This window comes from Stegostoma tigrinum, chromosome 22 (assembly GCF_030684315.1).
Source record: "Stegostoma tigrinum isolate sSteTig4 chromosome 22, sSteTig4.hap1, whole genome shotgun sequence".
NCBI lineage: Eukaryota > Metazoa > Chordata > Chondrichthyes > Orectolobiformes > Stegostomatidae > Stegostoma > Stegostoma tigrinum.
The window spans coordinates 21,645,225-21,669,460 of NC_081375.1; the positions used below are offsets into that span (position 1 = coordinate 21,645,225).

Below are 24,236 nucleotides of genomic sequence, written 5' to 3' on the forward strand. Positions count from 1 at the left end.
ACAGTCCCTGGCCCACTGCTCATATCAGCATTGCCACTTTACAACTCAATGCTCAGACCAGACATTGTTGAAATAAACTATTCACAAGAGGCTGCCAGTGTACATTTAACAACATTTTTCAATTTTAATAGGCTGGGGATCTAAGTCACTTCAGATCATGGCACTTTAAGAGATCGTAAGTGTGTCTTTTTCAATTCTTTAAACTTTATCCATAAAATTGAATGTCCCACACTTCAGTTAAGGCTGCTGGAACAGAACAAAACAGGCTTTGGTTGAATTCATCAGCAGTTTCAAATGGTCCAAGAGATTAATGTTTTTTTCCTTGTTTGTATCAATCTCTACCCGACTACTTTGTCAGCAAAAATGGAATCTATGAGAAATAGGGTTTGGAATTCTCGATCCAGTCCCCTCCTTCCATTTTTAATGGTCTGCCCGAGCATTACAATTGAGTGAAAATCAGCACCTCAGATTTTACTTATCCACAAAGAATTACTGCTTGTTTAACTTCCAATGCTGCAACAGCTGGAACCTAAGGCATGCAGCTGAACATTGGGAAGTTTGAAGCCATTGTTTCCACCCCCCTACCTGGTCACTGTTTTAGGCTCAACCAAGCTGATCTCAGCTTCTGCAATCTGTTTGGCCCTGATATATTTCCAACCTACCTGTTCTGCTATATCTTTGACTGTGCCCATGCCTTTGTTATCAATAGACTCAATCATTCTATAACTGCACTGGCTGACCTCTCATCCTCACCCCCTTATAAACCAGCTTTTCCCAAATTCTGCCGCTAGTATCCTTTCCTATGTTAAGTTCCATTTGCCATTCACTGCCTACGTAAGATTCCCATAAAACTTCTGAATTAAGATTCTGATGCTTGTGTTCAAACACTTCCCAGCTCCTCTAGCTCTTCATGACTTCTTGGAGTCACTGTTCATCTGACTCTAGTCCCTTGTACATTCCATCGTTGCAACGCTGACAGGTGCACTCTCATCTACCTTGCCTGCTTCCTTCTGATTCTTTCTCTATAAATTTCTATCTCTCTAACGTTGCGTCTTATTTAAGAGTTTCTTTAAAACTCTCCCAGTTGATCAAGCATTTGATCACCCTTCCTAAACTCTTCTCATTGACTTAATATCTGTTTCTTTCTTCACACTTTGAAAAAGACTCTAGGATGTTTTCTCTATGTTAAGAGTTGCTTTACAAATAAATCTGTAGTTGGTGTAATTGCTCAATGGCACAGAACATCCAGATCGTCCTCATGACCTGATTTCTAATTGTGACTATTTTTAAATGAGGACTTCCATGTACAAGAAGATAAAACTAACAAATTCACGTTCATTTATTTTTAGCTCCAGTGTTGGGAGTTAGCATAACTTCAGTACCGGATCCACCTGTCCTAAAAGTACATGACAAACTAACTCTCAACTGCATCGTAAAACAAGGCTCTAGTGTGACATACCAATGGTACTTTAATGAACAAGAACTATTGTCAACCTCTTCAATCAAAATAAACCAATCCAGTCTGGTTATTAATCATGCCCTTTCCAACAATACTGGTCATTATCAATGTCAAGCAAGCAATCAATTCAGTGAGACAACATTCAAAGTTGTCAGCAATTCCACAGAAGTAATTGTTAAAGGTAAGTGATTTTTATGTTTTGTTATTCATTTATTTTGTGATATTACACGTGAACCATGTACTACTTAAGTTTCCATCATGGGACTCAGTGGATGAATGCTGTGGTGAGAATTGGAAGAAGGTAATGATAAAAATTAATGAATGAAGTGACAGTGACAGTGGATGCCTCAAAGCTAGTAAGTTACATTTAAGAAAATATGAAAACTGTATCTTCTGTGGATTCTAACTTACATTGCTGTTAAACACATTTCTGTGAAAATCAATAGGAAAAGCAGTTGTGCCAACAATATTGCACAGTTGGGTCATTACTTCAGGAGGTGAATGTTACAATTACCCCTAGGCTTTTGGAATAACCTCATTCTTGCAAAATGTCAGCCTGTGGCACTTCATACTTTTCAGTCATAAGCCCCCACTACCACCACTATGTTAATTTGAGCATGTAGCCAAAGGTAAAGTACTGTACATGGTGGAAATTGGAAATAAAATAGAGAAAATGTCAGTAATACTCAACCGGGCAGGTTACTATCTGTGCAGAGAGCAACAGAGCTAGTGTTTCAGGTCAGTGATCTTTCGTCAGCCTTGTTTACTTCAGTTAATTTTCTGTCTTGCTAACAATTGTGTGCATAATTTTCATTCAATGCCCCACATGCAATTATAATACAAAAACATAACAACTGCTTTGAAAAATTATTTGTTTTCACTCCTGGTGTTTATAACGAAATTCAAATATGATGATGGCACATCTCTGCATCTTCTTCTGCATTCATCTGCAACTGTTTCAGTTCTTAAAAAGCTGAGTGTGGTTTTTGACACCAATAGGACTGTTTACTGCATTCAGATCTTGGCATTGTTCAAGGTTGGTTCACTTAAGATATGTGAGATGTATTTTTGAAAGGAAATTAGACTTTCATTTCTGCGTGGTATTCATGCTCCTCATTTTCTTTTTCAAGTTCCAGCATCGAATCCTGACATTTTTGTGGATGTAAACTTTGTGAGGAAGGATACCATGTTCATAACTGTTAAATGTTTATCGCATGAAGGAACCCTACCAATAACGTACACATTGTATATAAACACAAGTTTTGTGAAGGACTACGATGCACAAAGTCGGAGAGAAGGTCAATTTATTGTACCCGTACCTTACACTGACAAACTGGGAACCTTCAAATGCAAAGCTACGAATGGATTTGATTCAAAATACAGTAATGGGCTGGATGTAGGTATGAACAAAATTAATGTTTCAATCTAATTAATTCTGTTATAGCTTATTTCATTCTCCAGTTATTTTAAAATGGGAGGCTCATAGAATACGTTTTACTCAATTTATTTGCCAGCTTAAAAACAATGATATCATCCAAAGAAGCTTACAGATCAAAGAGCCCTGAATGTAACGTCATCACAAATTTATTACACTAAATGCGCAGTGGGAACTATTCTGTATGAGAGGATAACTGTATTTAGAGTCCATGTCCGCACTTTTACTTACAGCTTTATTTCAGGTAGTCACACTCCTTAAAATGCACACCCCACTAATTACTAATTACCTATAGTTGTACAACCAAATGACCAACAATTAATCCTTCATTAGTATTTCCATCACATGCACCTTCATTCTGTTAAGTTTCAGCATTCCTTCAGACCATAGTAGATTTTAGCAGATTCTCCTTCTCTTGTTTAAGTAAATCAATAAATACATAGTGGTAAAGAAAACACGAACAATGGAGTTCAATGCAGGTACATGTGTGGTGATTCACTTTGGGAAGAATAATAGGAAGGCAGAATGCTGGGTCAATGGAAAGTTCCTTGGCAGTGTGGCTGTGCAGAGGGGTCTCGGTGTCCATGTACATAGATCCCTGAAAGTTGCCACCCAGGTTGAAAGTGCTGTTAAGAAGGCTTACGGTGTGTTAGGTTTTATTGGTAGGGGGATTGAGTTCCGGAACCACGATGGCGTCATGCTGCAACTGTACAAAACGCTAGTGCAGCCTCACTTGGAGTATTGCATGCAGTTCTGGTTGTCCCATTACAGGAAGGATGTGGAAGCATTGGAAAAGGTGCAGAGGAGCGAAGGTCTTATGAGGAAAGGCTGAGGGACTTGGGTCTGTTTTCATTAGAGAGAAGAAGGCTAAGAGGGGATTTATAGAGACATACAAGATGATCAGAGGATTAGATAGGGTGGACAGTGAGAGTCTTTTCCCTAGGATAATGACGTCGGCTCATACGAGGGGGCATAGCTGCAAACTGAGGGGCGATAGATTTAAGACAGATGTCAAAGGCAGGTTCTTTACTCAGAGAATTGTAAAGGCGTGGAATGCCCTGCCTGCCAATGTAGTTAACTCAGCCACATTTGGGGCATTTAAACAGTCCTTGGATAAGCATAGGGATGATGACGAGATAGTGTAGGGGGATGGGCTTAGATGAGTTCACAGGTCGGCGCAACATTGAGGGCCAAAGGGCCTGTTCTGTGCTGTACTGTTCTATGTTCTATGTAAAACATGCAAAATGACAATATATTGTGTATCTTATCTTTGCACATTAAAGTTCCTCAAATCCTTTTCAGTATGTACAACATACTTTGATGTTTTACGTAGAAAGTGACAACTATCAGATAGCTGACTCGATATTCAGTAATTGAGGGATTGATTTCAAGAACCATGAAGTTATGCTCCAGCTATACAAAATCCTGGTTCGGCCACATCTGGAGTATTGTGTCCCGTTCTAGTCGCCTCATTGCAGGAAAGACGTGGAAGCATAGGAAAAGATGCATAAGAGATTTATCAGGATGTTGCCTGGAATGGAGGGAAGGTCTTACGAGGATAGGTTCAGAGGGCTAGGGCTTTTCTCATTAGAACGACGAAGGATGAGAGGTGACTTGATAGAAGTGTGCAAAATGATTAGAGGTACAGATAGAGTGGACCACCGGAGAATTTTTCCTCAGGTGGAGGTAGCTATTATGCAGGGTTATAGTTTTAAAGTGAGTGGAGGTAGATATAGGGGTGTTGTCAGAGGTAGGTTCTTTACTCAGAGAGTGGTAGCAACATGGAATGCATTGAAGGAGAGGGTATTGGAATTGGCCTCATCGGGGCGTTTAAGCAGCTATTAGATAGGCATATGGATGATAGTATAAGGTAGGGGTGGAGGTTAGATAGACCGTAGGTTTAGGGTAAAAGGTCACCACAACATCGTGGGCCATATGCCTGTACTGTTCTATGTTCTATACTCATCCATTTCAAATTGGATATTTCTCCATTCTCCAGCATCTGTCTCATCTACAGTGTTGATCCCAAGCCTTTTCTCATTCTCATGTTTTGTTATATGTATGTTATCTCATAGTGACTAATGTTGCACTAAGTAGTATTGCTGCTGACTCTCTCTTAAGAATCTCCACAAAATTTTCACTCAGAAAAGTGCCATATCTACCATTTCACCGAGAGCAGGAGTTTGCGCTGTTAAAGTATTTTGAATACTCTGCTGATCTTTTTAGTTTCCCAAGCTACAAGACAAATTTTACCCTCCTTTCTCACAAGAAAAATTATAAACCATCCTGCATTTGAGAGCCCATGACAAAGATCTGTATAAGGAGCATCATTAAAACATGTTTCATATGCCTGGCATCTCCCAGTGATGGACATTTCAAAACTTGATGCTCCATTTTTAACAAAAAAATGTATCCACTCACTTAATATATTTTACCTTAGAATTTGTTGTAGTTGCACTCAAGACTAATGTTTCAAAAAGGGCATCTGGCCTTGTTTGGGTGCACGGCTAATTCAGCTATCCAATTAGTCTTCACAGTTCTTTCATATCAGTTTCAGAAGCTGCTACCATTTTCTGTGAGGGCTTACTTTCACTAACAGCAATGGGGATAACATTTTCCAAATAGGATTGCTGTTGCAAAATGATAGTTAATCCATTCTGCCTGATTTCTGATCCAGTATATTTAAAAGCTTCATAAGTCTGACTTCCAATGTTGAATTCTGTTTAAAGTCCATTAATGACAATGGTTAAAATTCACTGCACCCACCCGACAGAAAGTCATCTTTGCACATCTTGAAGTGTCTCAAAGTGCCCCTCATCAGGCCAGTAAAACATGGGGATCTACTTTTAAGTAAAGATATCCTAATTTTAATCAGACAGACCTTACTGTTCTTATGGGCCAGACCAAATCCCCTCAAAATATATTAAGAGAGCCTAGACCCTAACGTTTTCTTATTTTAAAGGTATGTGCAAGGCATTGCATTCCAATTCGATTGGCCAATCTACTCAACTTTGAGCAAAACACACTTTATTTTAACAGTTGCCTAAAAATAGAAGCAAAATAAAAAAGAATGGTTTAACTGCAACAGTGTCAAAATGCTTAGCGAAATAACATATTAACTATTACTAATTAACGGTTCCAATATAGTAACATGCCATAAACACATCCTTGGCAAAGGTAAATTCAGTAAGATAGATTGTCTTATATGTAATTCTAGTAGCATTAAGAGAACCACAGCTTTTAGGTGCAACAGGGAGAGGAATAAGAGCTTCCACATCCAGCTTCAAGACCCCTTCAACTGCAGAAAACTAGAAATAAAAATCCTGGCTCTGTTGGAGCTTGACCCCCACCCATTCAGGCTGCTTCTATTGCTCCAACTTAAAAAAAATTCAAGGCCTCACAAGCTGTTTATTGGCTTTGAACAGATCATTCATCGCCTCTGTCCCAACATTTCCTCATTTTAAAAAAATGGACAAAATGCGCCTCTTAAGGCAATAGTATCATCACATAGAGAATGATCAAACTCTAGAATTATTACTTAGGCCATATATGCACTTATTTAACCTCCAGAGTGTCCCCACTGTATTTTGTCCATCCATTAGAGAAGAAGCACTTCCTTCTTGAGTTGATCTCCCGGCAGAAAGCAGCTTTAATATCAGTTGATTTAGCCTCCCAAGCATTTCTTGTTAACAAAGCCAAGAAAATTTTCAAAGTTGATTTTCCTGTCATCAGTGAATCTACTCTTTGTATCTTGGACTCATACCTTTTCATCAAAACCTTGTGTCGCTCGAGTCATAGAGCACAGAAACGGACCCTTCAGTCCAACTTGTCCATACCAACCAAATTTCCCCAAGGTTTACGTTTGGTCCATATCCCTCCTAAACCTCTCCTATTCACATACCTTTCCACATGTCTTTAAATGTTGTAACTGTACTTACACCTACCACTTCCTCTGGCAATTCATTCTATATACGAATCACCCTCTGCATGAAGAAGTTGCCACATTGCCTTGCTTTAGCCATGTAAGTTCCATCAGACGATACCTTGATCCAGACATCTCCATCTTGTGATAATGCTGGCACCTCCGTGAACATCTAAATTCTCTCCAGCTTTGTGGCTTCTGTTGTTGGTATCTTTCATTAACTTGCCATTTAGCTCATTCATGGGGTCACTAAAACCTCTCTATGACACAGGACTGTTCTCCTGGTTTATGCTATATTTCTTGTCCTTGTTAAACTACTCCTTTATCTTGCTTCCTACCTCTTTCTGGACTGTTACTGTTTGACATTCCCCCTTCTATTAATGGGATTCCTTTCAACAGTTTGTAGTATTTTTTGTATTGCATATTCACTCCCAGACGCACTGTTTGAGTTTATACTGCGCTTTCCTGCCCTCTGTCTTTCTACTTCATCTTCTTAATCCATGGGCCTGATCCCTGCCTCTCATCTTGTACATTCACCCAGCTTTGATATTTTCTAGTGGCCTTCCCTGCTGTATTTACTGCAGTTGAACTTCTCCACTGGTTAGCCCCTACTGGTAAATCTTTGACTTTAGTACTCAGTTTTAACCGTTGTCCTTAAGGACCAGTGGCCTCCTGTTGACCAGTAGAACTGATCTGTCAGTTGTAGCAATGTGATGTTAATAACTGTGCAACATTTGGATATGAGAGTTCCTCATTATTTCCCGTAACCCCTTCAGAATCTGCAAATTTATAATCTATACCAAGCAATACTTAGAGCATGTAACTGCACAACAGGGTCATGTTCTGTACAATTATTATTTTTGTCTTTACTAAGGCACTGTCTCATATAATAAACCATATATCTCTGAGTGAAAATGGTTTTCACAATGGCTTTTCCTTCTATCTTAAGCCACATCAATTTCTTTGAGACTTTAGCTTCCACGAAAGCCTTTCTTTCTACAGACAGTGCATTTAGATGCACTGAGAAAGTAGTATTAATTGTAGTCCTTTCCCAAGCTGGAGGTTGATCACTTATTACTAATGGAACTTTAGAAATCATAGTACAACCTAACTGATATGGCCTATATACATTAACTATTTGCAACAAATTCTTAGCATGTACAACCTGTGCTTGTGCAGACAATAATTTATAGCTTCGCTGATCTGCCAAAAGTTTATGAACCATTTAGTTGATTACTGAGTGGTTCCTTTTACACATTCAATACTGAAATGGTTTCCTGCTCTATATTCATAACTAAAATGTTCATATTCACACACCTATCTCTAACTCTTTACAGTTATCAGTGAGAAATATTGTTGATAGTCTAACACATTAACACATCTATTACCAATTGCCTTGTTCCATTAGGTCTCATACATTCGTTCTCACCATTTTAGAAGATAACAGGAAATACTCAATATGCCTTTACATGAAGTGGAAGGAAGAAAAAAGAAGCAGATCCAAAAGATTGCTTGCAGCTGCCCTTTTCTCGCTTTACAAAGCACTGCTGACAGCTGCTTTTCCTCTCCAATGTTCTTTTGTTTCTGTTTTCTTCCTTCCTCCTTCAGTGCTACCCAGTCCTACCCAAACCCTGAGTGATTGTGGAATGAATGTTGCTGTTACTACTTGCCCTGACTGGACAAGTCCTCTGTCCTAAAATACCACTGTGAAGTGGAAGAAAAGTTAGCAGACAGGTCACAGGACTCCATGATAATTATTTCTTTTCACAGATGCTGCCAGACCTGCTGAGTTTCTCCAGCACTTTGTTTTTTTTGTTGTTTTAGATATCCAGAATTCACAGTTCTTTGTTTCATTTTATTTGGGATAAATAATAGTTTCTGGAGAGCTTATCAGGTTATATTTAAAATAAGTATACATTACCACTACTGAAACATTGTTAAAATGACTTGATTACAAATACATAACTGAACCCTGAATGCACGATGAGTTAGCTCCTCTCTCAAGGAGCAACCCTTTACATCCCAATGGGTCCTGTTTATCTTGATATCAGTTAACCCTTTCAGGTACTAGCTGCCATATACAACACCAAATCCCTGATTCCCCCAAGAGATCAAATATCTCTTTATCCTCAACTTTAAATATGCTCAAGGATTGAGCATCTGAAGCTCGTGGGACAGAAAATTCTAAAGGTTCACAAGTATCTGAATGAAGAAACTTCTTCTCATCTTGGCCCTAAATGAATGACCATTTAGCCTGAGATTATGGCCCTCTCTGTGATCTAGCTTTCCTCGGCCATGAATTAATCTCTGTGTCTATCCTGTCAAGCCCCTTCACAATCATGTATATTTTAATGAGGCCACCTCTCATCCTTCCAACCTCCAGGGAATAAAGGCACAATATTCACAACATAGGTTAACCCTGTCCTTCCAGGAATCAATGGAGTGAACCTAGGCTGTATCACCTCCAGAGCATGTATATCCATCCAGGAATATATTATGCAAAACTCTGCACAGCACTCCCAAATGTGGTATCACCAAATCCCTATATAAATGTAGCAAGACATTCCTATTCTTGAACTTGTTTACAATAAAAGTCAAACTGAATAAAGTCAACTATTTTTGTATGGGGGAGGTTATGGGAAACAGTGAGTGAGTTTCCCTTGGTTCTTGGTGCACACCTTAGCCAATTACTGCAATATAGTTCTGTCAGCCGCTGCTTCCTTGCTGTCTACACCAGAAAGCAATATTTACATGTGGAGATATGTATGCTAGAAAACACTTAACAACTCTATTGGTGTATACATGGACACACAGTTCTGTTATTATACTGTGGGTAGCAGTTGTGTTTGCTGCAAAACCGCAACAAAGCCTGTGAAAATTTGCTCAATATGCAGATTCTTTTTCTATATCTAAAAACCAATTTCGTTGGTCATGCTGCATTCAGAAACTTCTGTTCTGAATTTCTCTTCAGATTTGTCTGTTAAGTTGACATCAAAGCCAGATCCCCCAATTCAGGGCCACCAAGTCACATTGAATTGCAATGTAACTTATCAAACCAATGCAAAATATACCTGGTACTTTGTGCATTCAAAAGAGAATTCAACGGAAAGTACCAAACAGAATCAATTCACTCATGTTGCAAACCATCCTGGAAGATATTACTGCTCAATTAATGGACAAACTAGCAACTGGATTGAAGTACTGAGTCAAGGTAAGGTGCTTTTTGCAGTGTTATCATCAACAATGTCATCAATGTTTGTTACAAAAAGATTCACAACTGCATTTTTTTGATAGCAAAGGGCAAGAGATAATGATGCTGTGAAATTCAGTGTTTCCTACATTCTCATTATCAATCATTTGCCAGCTAACAATAGCAACTTAGAAAGTATTGGAAGTTTTCAGTATGTTTCTCAGCATCAAGGTGACAGAAAAATAGTAAATTTAGAACTACATTGCCAGAAAATGAGTGTTTCACTCATACTGGGTACTATTTATGTGAGAGAATCCCACTTTGCATCTTAAAAACTTGACTCAGACAAATACACCTACTGTCCTGTGGTGGAGCCTTGGGGAATATGGCGGTGGAGGGAACCATTATATAATCTTCCCTGCCTGATTTTACTTTGTCAGTGCACGGCTGCAATATTCATTAACAGATGCATTCATATACCAAACAATGTTGTATTGCATACATATGCACTAAGGTTCATATGCTGATTCTCACATAATGTAACTTCCATGAGCATTGAGACAGAACAAGTGAATAAAGTGAATTTATTAATTTTATTGCAGTACGATATATATTATCTTTTGCTGCAGAAGGACAATGGTAATTGTTGACATTCTAATTTTCCAGATTCCAGTCTCCAACCAGTGACAATTGCTATCAGTGTAGCAGTCACAGTGCTGCTGATTTTGGTTCTTGGATTGATTTGCTATTGCATTTTTCAGAAAGGTATGTAGTAAGAGCAAAATAGTCACTGGTTTTAATTATGGTTAATTTTAGTTCCACTCAGAAGGATAGATTAATTTAGCTGTAGCCTCAAATTTATTTTCATTTTAAAATTATTAATCTGCATTTTAAGAACAATCAAGGTTGAAAAATGGTCTCAGTGATAATGGGAACTGCAGATGCTGGAGAATCCAAGATAATAAAATGTGAGGCTAGATGAACACAGCAGGCCCAGCAGCATCTCGGGAGCACAAAAGCTGACGTTTCGAGCCTAGACCCTTCATCAGAGAGCTCTCTGATGGAGGGTCTAGGCCCGAAACGTCAGCTTTTGTGCTCCCGAGATGCTGCCGGGCCTGCTGTGTTCATCCAGCCTCACATTTTATTATCTTGAAAAATGGTCTCTTGCCCCTTCAAGGGTGTAGAAATGTAAGGTCTGCATTTTAATAAGTGAATAGCAACAGGCTTTATTTGACATGTCTATATAGAGAGGATGATAAAAGGGAGGACATGTTGTTTGGAACCCTAAAGACCCAGATTCCAGTTCAATATGATCTAACAAAATAAAATGCTCATCTCCTAATATTTTAATCTCATACAACAGTACTGTTGCAAATTAAATAAAGCTGTGCACCCGCTCTCTCTATCTCAATCTGAAAGTATACATGTGGGTTTCTGCACTGTTTTGCACTTTAATCTGCTAATGTTTGGTTTCTCGTTACAGCTGTTCATTAGAATGGAAGTAATTAATAAGGAAATGCCTCAATGACAGTGGAATCTAACAATGACTTACACTTTTAGAGCTGCACTTTGGGGCAGTGATGGTGTATTGGTGTTGTAATCAAGAAACTCAGCATTAATCTTCTTGGGATATGAATTCAAATCCTACCACAGAAACTGGTGGAATTTAAATTCAGTTAATAATTCTGGAATGAAAACTAGTCTATGTAATAGTGACCATGAAACCATCATTACTTGTTTGGTTCACCATTGTTCTTTAAGGAATAAAATCTGCCATCTCTCCCTAGTCTGGCCTACGTATGGCTCCAGAGGCACAGCAATACAGTTGACTCTTAACTGGCCTCTGAGATGGCCTGGCAAGCCATTCCTTTCAAGGGCAAATAGTGATATGCAACATCTCATGAAAGAAAAAAATAAACCTACCAAAGACACCACCTGGAATCCCAGTAACAGTGATTTTGAAGACATCAATTCACCAATGTTGACAGATACTTCCTCATAGTGGAAACAGGATATATGGACCTAAAGTGACTCCAAGAACTGAATATAGGGAGTGAGACAATGGCAAATCCCAGCAAAAAAAGACCATTATGATTGTTATTTGGTGTATCTGCTAGATTCTTTAGGTCTTGTTATGCAGTGGAAATTCCATCCACTTCCTGAAGAATAGTATGTTGCCACTGGTTTCTTCAGCTGGAATACTGGATTGACGGAGAACAATTTCTGGAAAATTCTTTGTCACATCCTAGTAAATGCATGCAACTGAAAATTCTGGTCAATTTTTCTCCACTAATTGTATAGTGGTATTGGAATTGCACTTAACATAAAAGCAAAACAATTTGCATATGTACTGAAGCATTCCCAAAACATTATTGCAAGCACTTCCACTGAAAAGCAAAAACAACAAGATTCACTTGATCCAGATATTGATCTTTTACTTTTTTTCCTGTGAAATTACTTCTCATCTATTATTTTATGTTAAATTTTGTTTATTTTAAATTGGCCAGGAAACTGGAAAGGCATAAGGTCTTAAAACCCGTGATCTGTGTCCTATGAACCTACCCGCTCAAATCCAAATGCGGTTCTAGAACATAGAACATAGAACATAGAACATTACAGCACAGTACAGGCCCTTCGGCCCTCGATGTTGTGCCGACCTGTCATACCGATCTCAAGCCCATCTAACCTACACTATTCCATGTACGTCCATATGCTTATCCAATGACGACTTAAATGTACCTAAAGTTGGTGAATCTACTACCATTGCAGGCAAAGTGTTCCATTCTCTTACTACTCTCTGAGTAAAGAAACTACCTCTGACATCTGTCCTATATCTTTCACCCCTCAATTTAAAGCTATGCCCCCTCATGCTCGCCGTCACCATCCTCGGAAAAAGACTCTCCCTATCCACCCTATCTAACCCTCTGATTATTTTATATGTTTCAATTAAGTCACCTCTCAACCTTCTTCTCTCTAATGAAAACAGCCTCAAGTCCCTCAGCCTTTCCTCGTAAGACCCTCCCTCCATACCAGGCAACATCCCAGTAAATCTCCTCTGCACACTTTCCAAAGCTTTCACATCCTTCCTATAATGCGGTGACCAGAACTGTACACAATACTCCAAGTGCGGCCGCACCAGACCTTTGTCCAGCTGCAGCATAACCTCTTGGTTCCGGAACTCGATCCCTCTATTAATAAAAGCTAAAACACGGTATGCCTTCTTAACAGACCTGTCAATCTGGGTGGCAACTTTCAAGGATCTGTGTACATGGACACCGAGATCTCTCTGCTCATCTACACTGCTAAGAATCTTACCATTAGCCCTGTACTTTGCCTTCTGGTTACTCCTGCCAAAGTGCATCACCTCACACTTGTCTGCATTAAACTCCATTTGCCACCTCTCAGCCCAGCTCTGCAGCTTGTCTATGTCTCTCTGCAACCTACAGCATCCTTTGTCACTATCCACAACTCCACCGACCTTCGTGTCGTCTGCAAATTTACTAACCCATCCTTCTACGCCCTCATCCAGGTCATTTATAAAAATAACAAACAGCAGTGGACCCAACACTGACCCTTGCGGTACACCACTAGTAACTGGTCTCCAGGATGAACATTTCCCATCAACTACCACCCTCTGTCTTCTTTCAGCAAGCCAATTTCTGATCCAAACTGCTATATCTCCCACAATTCCATTCCTCCGCATTTTGTACAATAGCCTATTGTGGGGAATCTTATCGAACGCCTTGTTGAAATCCATATACACATCAACCGGTTTCCTCTCATCTACCTGTTTGGTCACCTTCTCAAAGAATTCAATAAGGTTTGTGAGGCACGACCTTTCCTTCACAAAACCGTGCTGACTATCCCTAATCAATTTATTCTTTTCTAGATGATTATAAATCGTATCCCTTATAACCTTTTCCAACACTTTACCAACAACTGAGGTAAGGCTCACTGGTCTATAATTACCAGGGTTGTCTCTACTCCACTTCTTGAACAGGGGAACCACATTTGCTCTCCTCCAGTCATCTGGCACTATTCCTGTAGACAATGACGAGTTAAAGATCAATGCCAAAGGCTCGGCAATCTCATCCCTGGCTTCCCAGAGGATCCGAGGATAAATCCCATCCAGCCAGGGGACTTATCTATATTCACCTTCTGAAGGATTTCTAATACCTCTTTCTTGTGAACCTCAATCCCACCTAGTCTAGTAGCCTGTATCTCAGTATTCTCCTCGACAACATTGTCGTTTTCTAGAGTGAATACTATGACAAATATTCATTTAGCACTTCCCCTATCTCATCAGACTCCACACACAACTTACCACTACTATCCGTGATTGGGCCTAATCTTACTTTCGTCATTCTTTTATTCCTTAAATACCTATAGAAAGCCTTAGGGTTTACCCTGATCCTTTCTGCCAACAAATTCTCATGTCTCCTCCTGGCTCTTCTGAGCTCTCTCTTTAGGTCTTTCCTGGCTACCTCGTAGCCCACAAGTGCCCTAACTGAGCCTTCACATCTCATCCTAACATAAGCCTTCTTCTTCCTCTTGACCAGAGATTCCACCTCCTTCGTAAACCACGGCTCCCGCATTCTACAGCTTCCTCCCTGCCTGACAGGTACATATTTATCTAGGACACACAGGAGCTTTTCCTTGAATAAGCTCCACATTTCTAATGTGCCCATCCCCTGCAGTTTCCTTCCCCATTCTATGCTCCCTAAATCTTGCCTAATCTAATCATAATTGCCTTTCCCCCAGCTATAACTCTTGCTCAGTGGTATACACCTATCCCTTTCCATCACTAAAGTAAACATAACAGAATTGTGATCGCTACCACCAAAGTGCTCACCTACTTCCAAATCTAACACCTGACCAGGCTCATTACCCAGTACCAAATCTAATGTGGCTTCGCCCCTTGTTGGCCTATCTACATACTGTGTCAGGAAGCCCTTCTGCACACTCTGGACAAAAACTGACCCATCTATGGTACTCGAACTATAGTGTTCCCAGTCAATATTTGGAAAGTTGAAGTCCCCCATGACAACTACCCTGTCTCTCTCACTCCTAACGAGAATCATCTTTGCTATCCTTTCCTCTACTTCTCTGGAACTATTCGGAGGCCTAAAGAAAACTCCCAACAGGGTGACCTCTCCTTTCCTGTTTCTAAGCTCAGCCCATACTACCTCAGTTGACGAGTCCCCAAACATCCTTTCTGCAACTGTAATACTATCCTTGACCAACAATGCCACACCTCCGCCCCTTTTACCATCTTCTCTGTTCTTACTGAAACATCTAAATCCCGGAACCTGCAACAACCATTCCTGCCCCTGCTCTATCCATGTCTCCGAAATGGCCACAACATCGAAGCCCCAGGTACGAACCCATGCTGTAAGTTCACCCACCTTATTCCAGACGTTCCTAGCATTGAAGTAGACACACTTCAATCCAACTTCTTGCTTGCCGGTGCCATCCTGCTTCCCTGAAACTTTATTTCAGACCACCCTACGCTCAACATTTTCTATAGTCAAACTACCTAGTACTACCTAGTTGAGACTAATTCTGTTCAGAATGTAGTTGTAACTTTTCCTTATCTGATTTCTTTGATCTTCTGCCGTAATACAGATATGAAAACAGTCAGGTTCAATTTCAGGGGTCTGTATGTTCCTTCCAGTGAGAGCCTGAAATGAAATGGAAACAAAGTGCTAGAGAAACTCAACTGTGCTGACAGCGTTGGTGAAGACAGAAACAGTGTTAAGTCTTTAAAACTGAAGAGTTTTTAATGGATCTAAACATTAACTCACTTTCTCTTTCCATAAATGTGAATTCAATTAATAAGTTTGGAATTAAAAGCTATTCCAGTGTTGACCACGAAACAAATATGGATTGTTGTAAAATCCTAACAATTTGATTAACGTTTGTTTAGGGAAGGAAACCTACCATCCCCTGGTGTAAGCTACATTTGACTCCAAACCCACAGTAGTGTCGTTGACTCTTCAATGCTCCCTCAAACAGCACAGCAAACCACTTTATTTTTAATCAAACAGTGACAAAGTCTAAGAACAGGAAAGAAGCTAAAGAGATCATTTGGCATTGATCTGGGCATTAGGAAAGATTACTGTAAACACAGCCCTTGTTAACCCTTACAAAGTCCTACTCACCAACATCTGGGAGCTTGTGCCAAAATTGGGAGAGCTGTCCCACACACTAGTCAAGCAACAGCCTGAAATAGTCATGCTCTTAGAATCATACCTTGCAGACATTGTCCTAAACACAACCATTGCCATTCCTGGGTGTGTCCCACTGGCAGGATAGACACACCAGAGCCGGCTGCATGATGGGATAGGGTTGGGAGTGAGTCACCCTGGGAGTCCTCAACATTGACTCCAGATCCCATGGACTCATGCCCACATCCCGCAGACCAAAAAAGATGCTGCAAGATGTGTTGAGTTTCTGCAGCACTTTGTTTTGTTTAATTTCAGATATCCATATTTTACATTTTGTTCTAGCCTCTGACTTGAAATTGCTTGCACCTAAAATAGGTGTTGGATCCTTTGCAGATAAACAAGGAATCTAATACCTGTATTAGAATTCCACTATGAAATTTGTTCACCATAAAGCAACTTTATAGCAGATAACTTATAACAGAAAATATCAATGAAACTTATCTGTGGACAAGTAAATCACTGCTTTGGAGAAATCGACAACAAATCAAGTTAAATACCTCTGTTTCGACTGATAGTGTGATCTTGTATGTCCTGTGACTCGCTATTTTAAATACCTTTCTCACTCCTGCTGTGGCTTTTCTATCTCCGATTTTGTACATAGTTCCAGGGAAACTCAACGCCCATTTCGTGAGCATTATGTGATCACATTTCCTCAACACTCTGATCAAAACTTTACCTTTAGTAGGTTCAAACCAAGGATGATCATTATTTGGCAACATTTCCATTTTAATTCCAGACCCCATTGTCAGGAACTTTTATTTTGTAATTTTTGTTTTGCAATTTCTCCTACATTTCATGGGAAAAATAAAGGGTTCTTATATCTCAGAAGAATATTAAATTTGAAGAAATGTAACATACTGTGGCCTATTTCATGAAAAATCATTATTTCCTTGAAAGGATTAATTTTCTTTAAGAGATTCTCACTGTGTAAGTAAATCTGAAATTTTTAGTTATGGAGGCTCTGTTAACAATGTTTCTTCAAAAATCTTTTCTTTTAGCCCACAGATGCAGCATCAACTAAATCATGAGGACCTGGTTCTGCCATAAATTTCTGATAATATTGTCTTCATTTGGCAGGCAATCTGATCTAGGAAACAATATCACCATCATGGTCAATACCTCATTGATACTGCCAGACAGCGTGGGCCTTGATGAAACAGAGCCTGCTTCTTGATAACTCTGTTCTTCCTCAGAGGCTGATCAATCAACTCCTTGAAGCTTTATCAAGAAGTCTTGGTGAAAATCCACTGAAGCCCTTCTCGGGCAACAATCAAGGCTGGAATGTGAACTCAAAAAATAATGGTCTTGAATCCTAATCCTGCATCACGATGCTAAATTATTTAAAGAAGTTGTATTCATTTTGCAGAGGTGTAAGGTTGTACTTTAAGCTTTCAGATATTAAACATCGCCAACAGTCAGCTGTAAGATAATGCTTTAGAATTCACCAGCATTCATTTCCTGGTATTCCTCCATAATGTTATATATCCAAAGGAGCACAAAGTCTTCTCGTGAGTCTGCTTTCCAATATTTGCATTCAACAACTTAAGATTAATTGAAGAAACTTGAAAAGAAATTAATCAAGTTATCCCCCCAACATGCCAATTATACTTCAAACTGTGTATGTTTGGAGTAACTTTTAAGTTTTTGAATAAAACATAAACTGAGCTACAGGAAAAGCAGGTTAGGATCACAAAGGCAAAATAAGGTATGAAGAAGGAACATAATGAGGAAAATGCTTGGAAAACACACCAGTACAGTATATCATTTAATTTTACACGTTTAATATTAAAACCTTGTGAATAAAGTATATCTGGCATAGGCGTATAGGTCAAATGTTTATCTTCTATGCCATAATATTCTACAATTCTATAATTTAGAAATTAACATCTATTTTTATTCAATTATGATTTTTAAAAAATGTAAAGCAAAGAGCCTTCTGAGCTTTGTAATGTGGAGAAAGAGTTTGTAAATCCTAAAGGATGCATTTGGGGTTTATTCTGTTTTTGGATTTATATTTGGCTTTAGTTTTAGATTGTCCTTTAGAGTTAAACATTAAGTTATAACGACAAGAAAAAATAATTGGTTCCAATTTTTTTAGCATGGTTTTTCCTATTTTGGGTTAGAACTGTTATCATGCTGATTTTCATCTCATTTAGCCAAAGTTGAAGCAGTAATGTAGTTGCATCTGGATAGACATTCACTGCAGTGGCAACATTTTTTTTGTCCTATTCATAGCAGACGGTTAGGAAGCAGGTAGATGCGTGATCCCCAGGGAATTCACTTGCTGCTCATGCCAAAAATGGTAAGAATGCAGCTCTATTGTGCTGAGAAACTTAGAGAATACTGAATGGCCTGGACTGAGTGGATGTTGGGAAGATGTTTTCATTTGTAGGAGAGGCTAGGGCCCGAGGGCACAGCCTTAGAGTTATGGGAAGACCTGTAAGAATAGAGATAAGGAGAAACCTCTTCAGCCAAAGAGGGGTGAATCTATGGAATTCACTGCCACAGAAGGCCAGGTCATTGAGTACATTTAAGAAGGAGATAGATAGGTTCTTGATTGTCAATGGGGATCAAGGCTTAGGGGGAGAAAACGGGATAATGGGGTGGAGGAACTTATCAGCCCTGATTGAGTCTGCTCTGCCATTCAATGGGCCGAATGGTCTACTTTCTGCTCCTAGGTCTTATGGTCTCATTCCACATTAGTTTGCTCAGGATCGGTTATCTGCCATTAAAACCATTTAACATGTTACAGTCAAATGTTTTGTTACAAAAGCTGTTTTTATATTGGAAAAGACCTCGCCTTCGATGCTATGTCTCCAATCACTGAAGGAGGTTTCCTACCTATTTGTTGCAATGGTGATGTAAACTGGCACGACTACATAAAGCATTTGTTTTTGTAATTTTTTAAGCAGGGCTGTTACATCACTTTCAAAATAGGTAGAATTCAGCAGTGTCAGAAAGATTGTGAATTATCTTGATGCTATTAGACTAAATGTACTTTGATACTGGATCCTACAAAAATAATTTCAGCTTATTTGCTCTCTGTATATGTGAGGCTGTATTTAAAAAGGCCACAGTGTTCATTATTAGAAAATATGAGAGACAGAATTCAAGATTAGCCTAAGATGTTATAGTGACAATCATTCACTTGAAATACCACTAAAAGGTGTTGTGTCACTATCTTTGAAATACCTGGTATTTGTGAACTTTTTTAACATTTATCAGCAATTGGTAATTACATAGAGACATTTCACACTTGTAGCACAGAAATTTTATAAAACATCCCTTTGATAAAATATAGTTTCAACTTCTTAAATGTATATGTCTTTTAAGCTGACCTTTCTTTTTGTAAAATGTACCTCAACTTTCTGTGACATGCAATTTATTTTCAATCACATACTGGATGAAAACTACTTTCTAAAATTAACAAATTATACCTTGTTGCTTTTTTAAAATAATATCAACTCTTCTATCTACTTTAATGCAGGTGTTATTCCCAATGCTAGAAGGTATTCCCTCTGCTAGAAGGTATGGGTTCAATTCCCAATTACCCAGACCATGTGTCATAATATGTCTGTACAGACTAATTAAAAACAATTCTCATTTGCTGTGCTACCTGTGGTGTGTATTTATGGGCAGCAGAGGACAGCAGTGATGCACCACTTCAAAGACTTTCTGCTGTCCATCCCCGTATTTTTATGACGTGGGATTGGATTGCTTGATTGTAGCTGCAAAGGCAAACAGATGGCCCCATATGATAAAGGCCAGGCTTTGACCACAGAAGTAGTGTTCGTGTTAGTTTCTCTATTCTACACACATGCAGTTAGTTAGGGCACTTTTCTTACACTGTGGCATGCATTTAGAGCAAAGCAGCAAAAATAAAGGATGGCAAAATGAAGGACTAAGAAAAGCCACAGAGGAAATGCGACAATGTTCAATTCAGCATTCTTTTCTCTGTACTCGGCCATTCATCAGAGCTTTCTCATGTTCTCGTTACAAATACAATTTATTTTCTAGTTTTCCCTGGCAGTGAGTTTTTTTTTCATTTCCCACATTAGAGTGAAGGCCATCCAAGATCAGTTAAAAGTTTATATCGAATTATTCTAAAATATTACCTGTCATACATGATCTATTGGCTCACTTAATCTTTCATGGATCTAGATATGCTATGATAAGCAATTTAGGTTGTTGAACCATTATAATTTAATGGATAAAATTGCCAACAAATGAAGTTTGTAAATGTGCTGTGTTCAAGTTCTCCAATAAAAAATAAAAACATAAATTTTAATTTAGACTGCAACATTCCTTTTTTTCTATTTGTAAACTAATTTCCAGTTCTTGGATAATGTTTTTATTAAATTTTAAAATTAACATTCTTACAACCCATACATAATGTTGCAAAGTGCTGTGATAATGTAAGTTTTTCCCACAGATTATGTAAAAACACATTCTGATATATACCTTTGTTATAATGCTGAACATACTGAAACATAAAAATGATACTGTTGTAATGCTTTTTTTATCCACTGCATATAGAAATGGTATTGTTGTAATGCTCTTTTATCCTCTTCGCTCATTTTTAGGAGTTAAAATATATGAATGGAAGATTGTAATTACATCCTTGCATCATATCTGCCAAAATTGTTCGGCCTCATTTCATGCAATTAGATCTTGACAATAAAGCATGGTGTTGCAAGTCATTAATAAATTCCAATCCTATTTTCCACTGACCAATTGATTTAAACTCAAGGAATTAATATCCTTAGCAGATGTTCCAGTGTTGAAACCATTATTCAGATGAATAAATATTACATAGATGGCCTGCTACAGTTAATAAAACCACTGGACTTTGTAAAATCTTGATCAATGGATGAAAAAAGATTTTCAACTGCTTGGTGCCTATGGTGCATGTATGAGTTTGGTATGGAAAAATCAAGTAACTTAAAGAAACATTGTGCCGCAAGATTGTGCATAAATGCACTGATTTTTGATTGGATATCTAGGTGCTCAAGGCTCAGGCTTTTAGTATGTGCAAACTTCATTGAGGATTTGAAAATATTGTAAAAAGGCACAGCCAGCTTTTCTCTAGTAAGCAATGTTCACACTGAGCACAATTATAAAGTCGATTTCCTTGACAGGCCTGATAAGTTTCAAAGCAGAGCAGGGTTTTCCTGTTATCATTGTCAAGGCTTATTCCCAAACCGTCATCAGGTTCCGTCTCAGTGATGTTAATCTGAACATTGCTGCAGTTCCCTGTATTGGTAGCAGTGATTGCATTTTATGATTTCATTTGGCTGGCAAGTGTTGAACGTGTGTGCCAGGTCACTATGCCCTATGTGTTTCTGCTTAAGATAAAGAATGCTGCTACCCTTAGAGTACAGGAAACTACAAAGCCTGATTGATGGAAATAGCTGTTGAGATAATGGTCATAGTCCTTTAAATTCTGGAAAGGTTCCTGCTGATTGAAATGGAGAACTATTTAAGACATCTCCCACACTCAACTAAATTTATATTTTAAAAGGAACCAATTCAAATAGACTTCATTGGATTAACAAAACGAATGAGTTTATTCATTTTGCTAAACACATAAATACATGATAATTCAATACAGGCACCAAGATTGGGAATAAGAAATGAGTCTAAATGGATAAATGTTTATAAAAAGACGTGTGGATCAGTTTCTGAATTATTCATGTAAAGGGGATAGTTGAATGGTGTGGCCATGGAGGTAAATGGTAGTGTTGATGCTAGCAGTTGATCAGTGGTTTTCACAATCATCAGTTATGTAGATTGTTTGAGGTTATGTAGTTCTGATTCTTTTTGACCACAATTGAATTCTGGCAGTCAAGATGAGACAGTGTCATTTCATTGTCCTGTTGGCTTTTGTCTGGTTTGCAGCACTTGGAGGGAGACATGGTCTTTCTTTTAGCTGCAATTCAGGGGTGACTGGGGAATAGTTCTTCGATTGACTTTTACAGTAATCTTACACTTGTATCTAGCTGATACACATGAGAACATTTAGTCCCACCAGTACCCTCTGTTGGAGTTGAAACTGGCTTTTAAACCACTAATATCCTCATGTGTACTCTTCACATAGAGGAAAAGGTCAGTTGTCAGCCCTTTGGGATCTTTGTGGCTGTAAGATATCACCATCTATTCTGTTTTGACTTGTTCTTCCTCACACTCAACCTTTGAAGGGGTTGTGTTTGCAATTCCCTTAGCACCCGTGGATGTGACATTCTGTGCTCTCTCTTTCTCTCTCTCTCTCTCTCTCTCTCTCTCTCTCTCTCTCTCTCTCTCTCCAGACTTGATTCACATCTGCAGCCACTGTTGGCTGCATCTGTTCTCTTTTAAAAACATGGTTTGGAATTATAAGTTAGAAAACTCCATAGAACTTTGAGGTTCTGGCCCATAGTCATGAAAGTTGACATCAGTAACAGAGAAATAGTTAGAATCTATTAAAAAGGATGTGAAAACCACACATCTAGAAAAGAATGGTAAACTGGTCAGAATCAGCACTGATTTATGAAAGAGAAATCACTTTAAACGAACAGTTTAGAGTTTTTTGAGGATGTTACTTGTAGCATAAACAAAGAAGAACCTATGGACGTGGTGTATTTGGATTTTCAAAAGGCTTTTGATAAAGTCCCACACAGGAGGTTTAGAAATAAAATTAAAGTGTAATAGATTAGGAGTAATGTACTAGTAAGTTTGGGAATGTGTTAACAGACAGAAAGCAGAGAGCAGGAATAAATAGATTATTATCAGACTGTTACTAGTTGATGTATCATAAGGGTTGGTGGTAGGCCCACACCTGTTCACATTCTATATAAATGGTATTACATGCAGGGACCAAATGTAGCATTTCCTGATTTGCTAATGGCATGAACTAAGTGAGACTATAAATTGTAAAGAAGATATAAAGAGGTTTCCCAAGGACTTGGACAAACTCTGTGAATGAACTAGAATATGTCAGATGGAATATAATGTGAATAAGTTATTAACTTTGGTTGAGACAAACAAAAAGGAAGAAAATTCTTAAAAGGGGAGAGTTTGGGAAGTGTAGCTGTCCAAATGAATCTGGATGGCTTTTTCCATGAGTCACTAAAAGCTAGACTACACGTGCAACAAACAATTAGAAAGGCAAGTGGCATGTTGGCATTTGTTTCAAGGGAATTTCAGCACAGAAATAAAGAGGCCTCACTGCAGTTAAATACCTGGAGTATTATGAACAGCTTTGGCACCTTATCAAAGAAAGGATTGTAAGGAATCTAATTACCATAGAAGGAATATAGTGGAGGGTTATCAGATTAATCCCTGGAATGGTGAAATTGTCTTATAAGGAGAGATTGAGGAAATTAGGCCTGTATTCTTGCTAGTTTTGAGGGATATGAGGTAATATCAAAGAACAAAAGAAGAACAAAAGAGAAACACAGCATAAGAACAGGCCCTTCGGCACTCCAAGCCTGTGTTGATCATCATGCTCTGCTGCCCTTATTCAATCCGTATCCACCTATTCTCTCCCTGTTCGTGTAACCATCCGATGCCTCTTACATGTTGCCAATGTGCCTGCTTCCACCACCTCCTCTGGCAGTGCATTCTAGGTTCCTATCATTTCCTGTGTAAAAAAACTTTCCTCACACACCTTCTTGAACTTTTGCCCTCTCACCTTGAACCCGTGCCCCCTAAATTTACACAACATTTATGGAACGTGACAGGGTGGATGAAGTCCCCAAACTGGTGACTCTAGAACCAGGGGACATATTAAAGAGAAGACCATTAGAAATGGAGATAGAAAAGATTTTCTTCACTCAGTACGTTGAATCTTTGGAATTGTCTACTGCAGAGGGCTGTGAAAATTCAATTGTTGAGCATGTTCAACACGGAGATCAATAGATACGAAGGTAATGTGGGAAAATGACAACCTACCTTTAATGGGGAGATTTCTGGTCTAAATGGAAGAGTTTCTTTTAGTTAACATGATGTAGTTCATTACATGTTAG

General features: G+C 38.7%; 1 protein-coding gene across 7 annotated transcripts in view; it reads left to right on the forward strand.

Moving 5' to 3' along the window:
• The window catches only part of LOC125463618 (carcinoembryonic antigen-related cell adhesion molecule 1-like), a 29,369-nt gene extending 8,481 nt beyond the window's left edge, over positions 1-20,888 (forward strand). For 5 of the 7 annotated variants that reach the window (XM_048555125.2, XM_048555126.2, XM_048555122.2 and 2 more), the window contains 5 exons: positions 1,350-1,640; positions 2,590-2,859; positions 9,788-10,027; positions 10,673-10,771; positions 17,232-17,337. In XM_048555125.2, coding sequence (XP_048411082.1) covers positions 1,350-1,640; positions 2,590-2,859; positions 9,788-10,027; positions 10,673-10,771; positions 17,232-17,254 — 923 coding nt within the window. In that variant the 3' untranslated portion in view covers positions 17,255-17,337. Of the gene's footprint in view, positions 1-1,349; positions 1,641-2,589; positions 2,860-9,787; positions 10,028-10,672; positions 10,772-11,489; positions 12,701-17,231 lie in introns of those variants that run through there. The other 2 variants (XM_048555124.2, XM_048555123.2) reach the window with 2 other exon arrangements.
• The last annotated feature ends 3,348 nt before the right edge of the window (positions 20,889-24,236 follow it).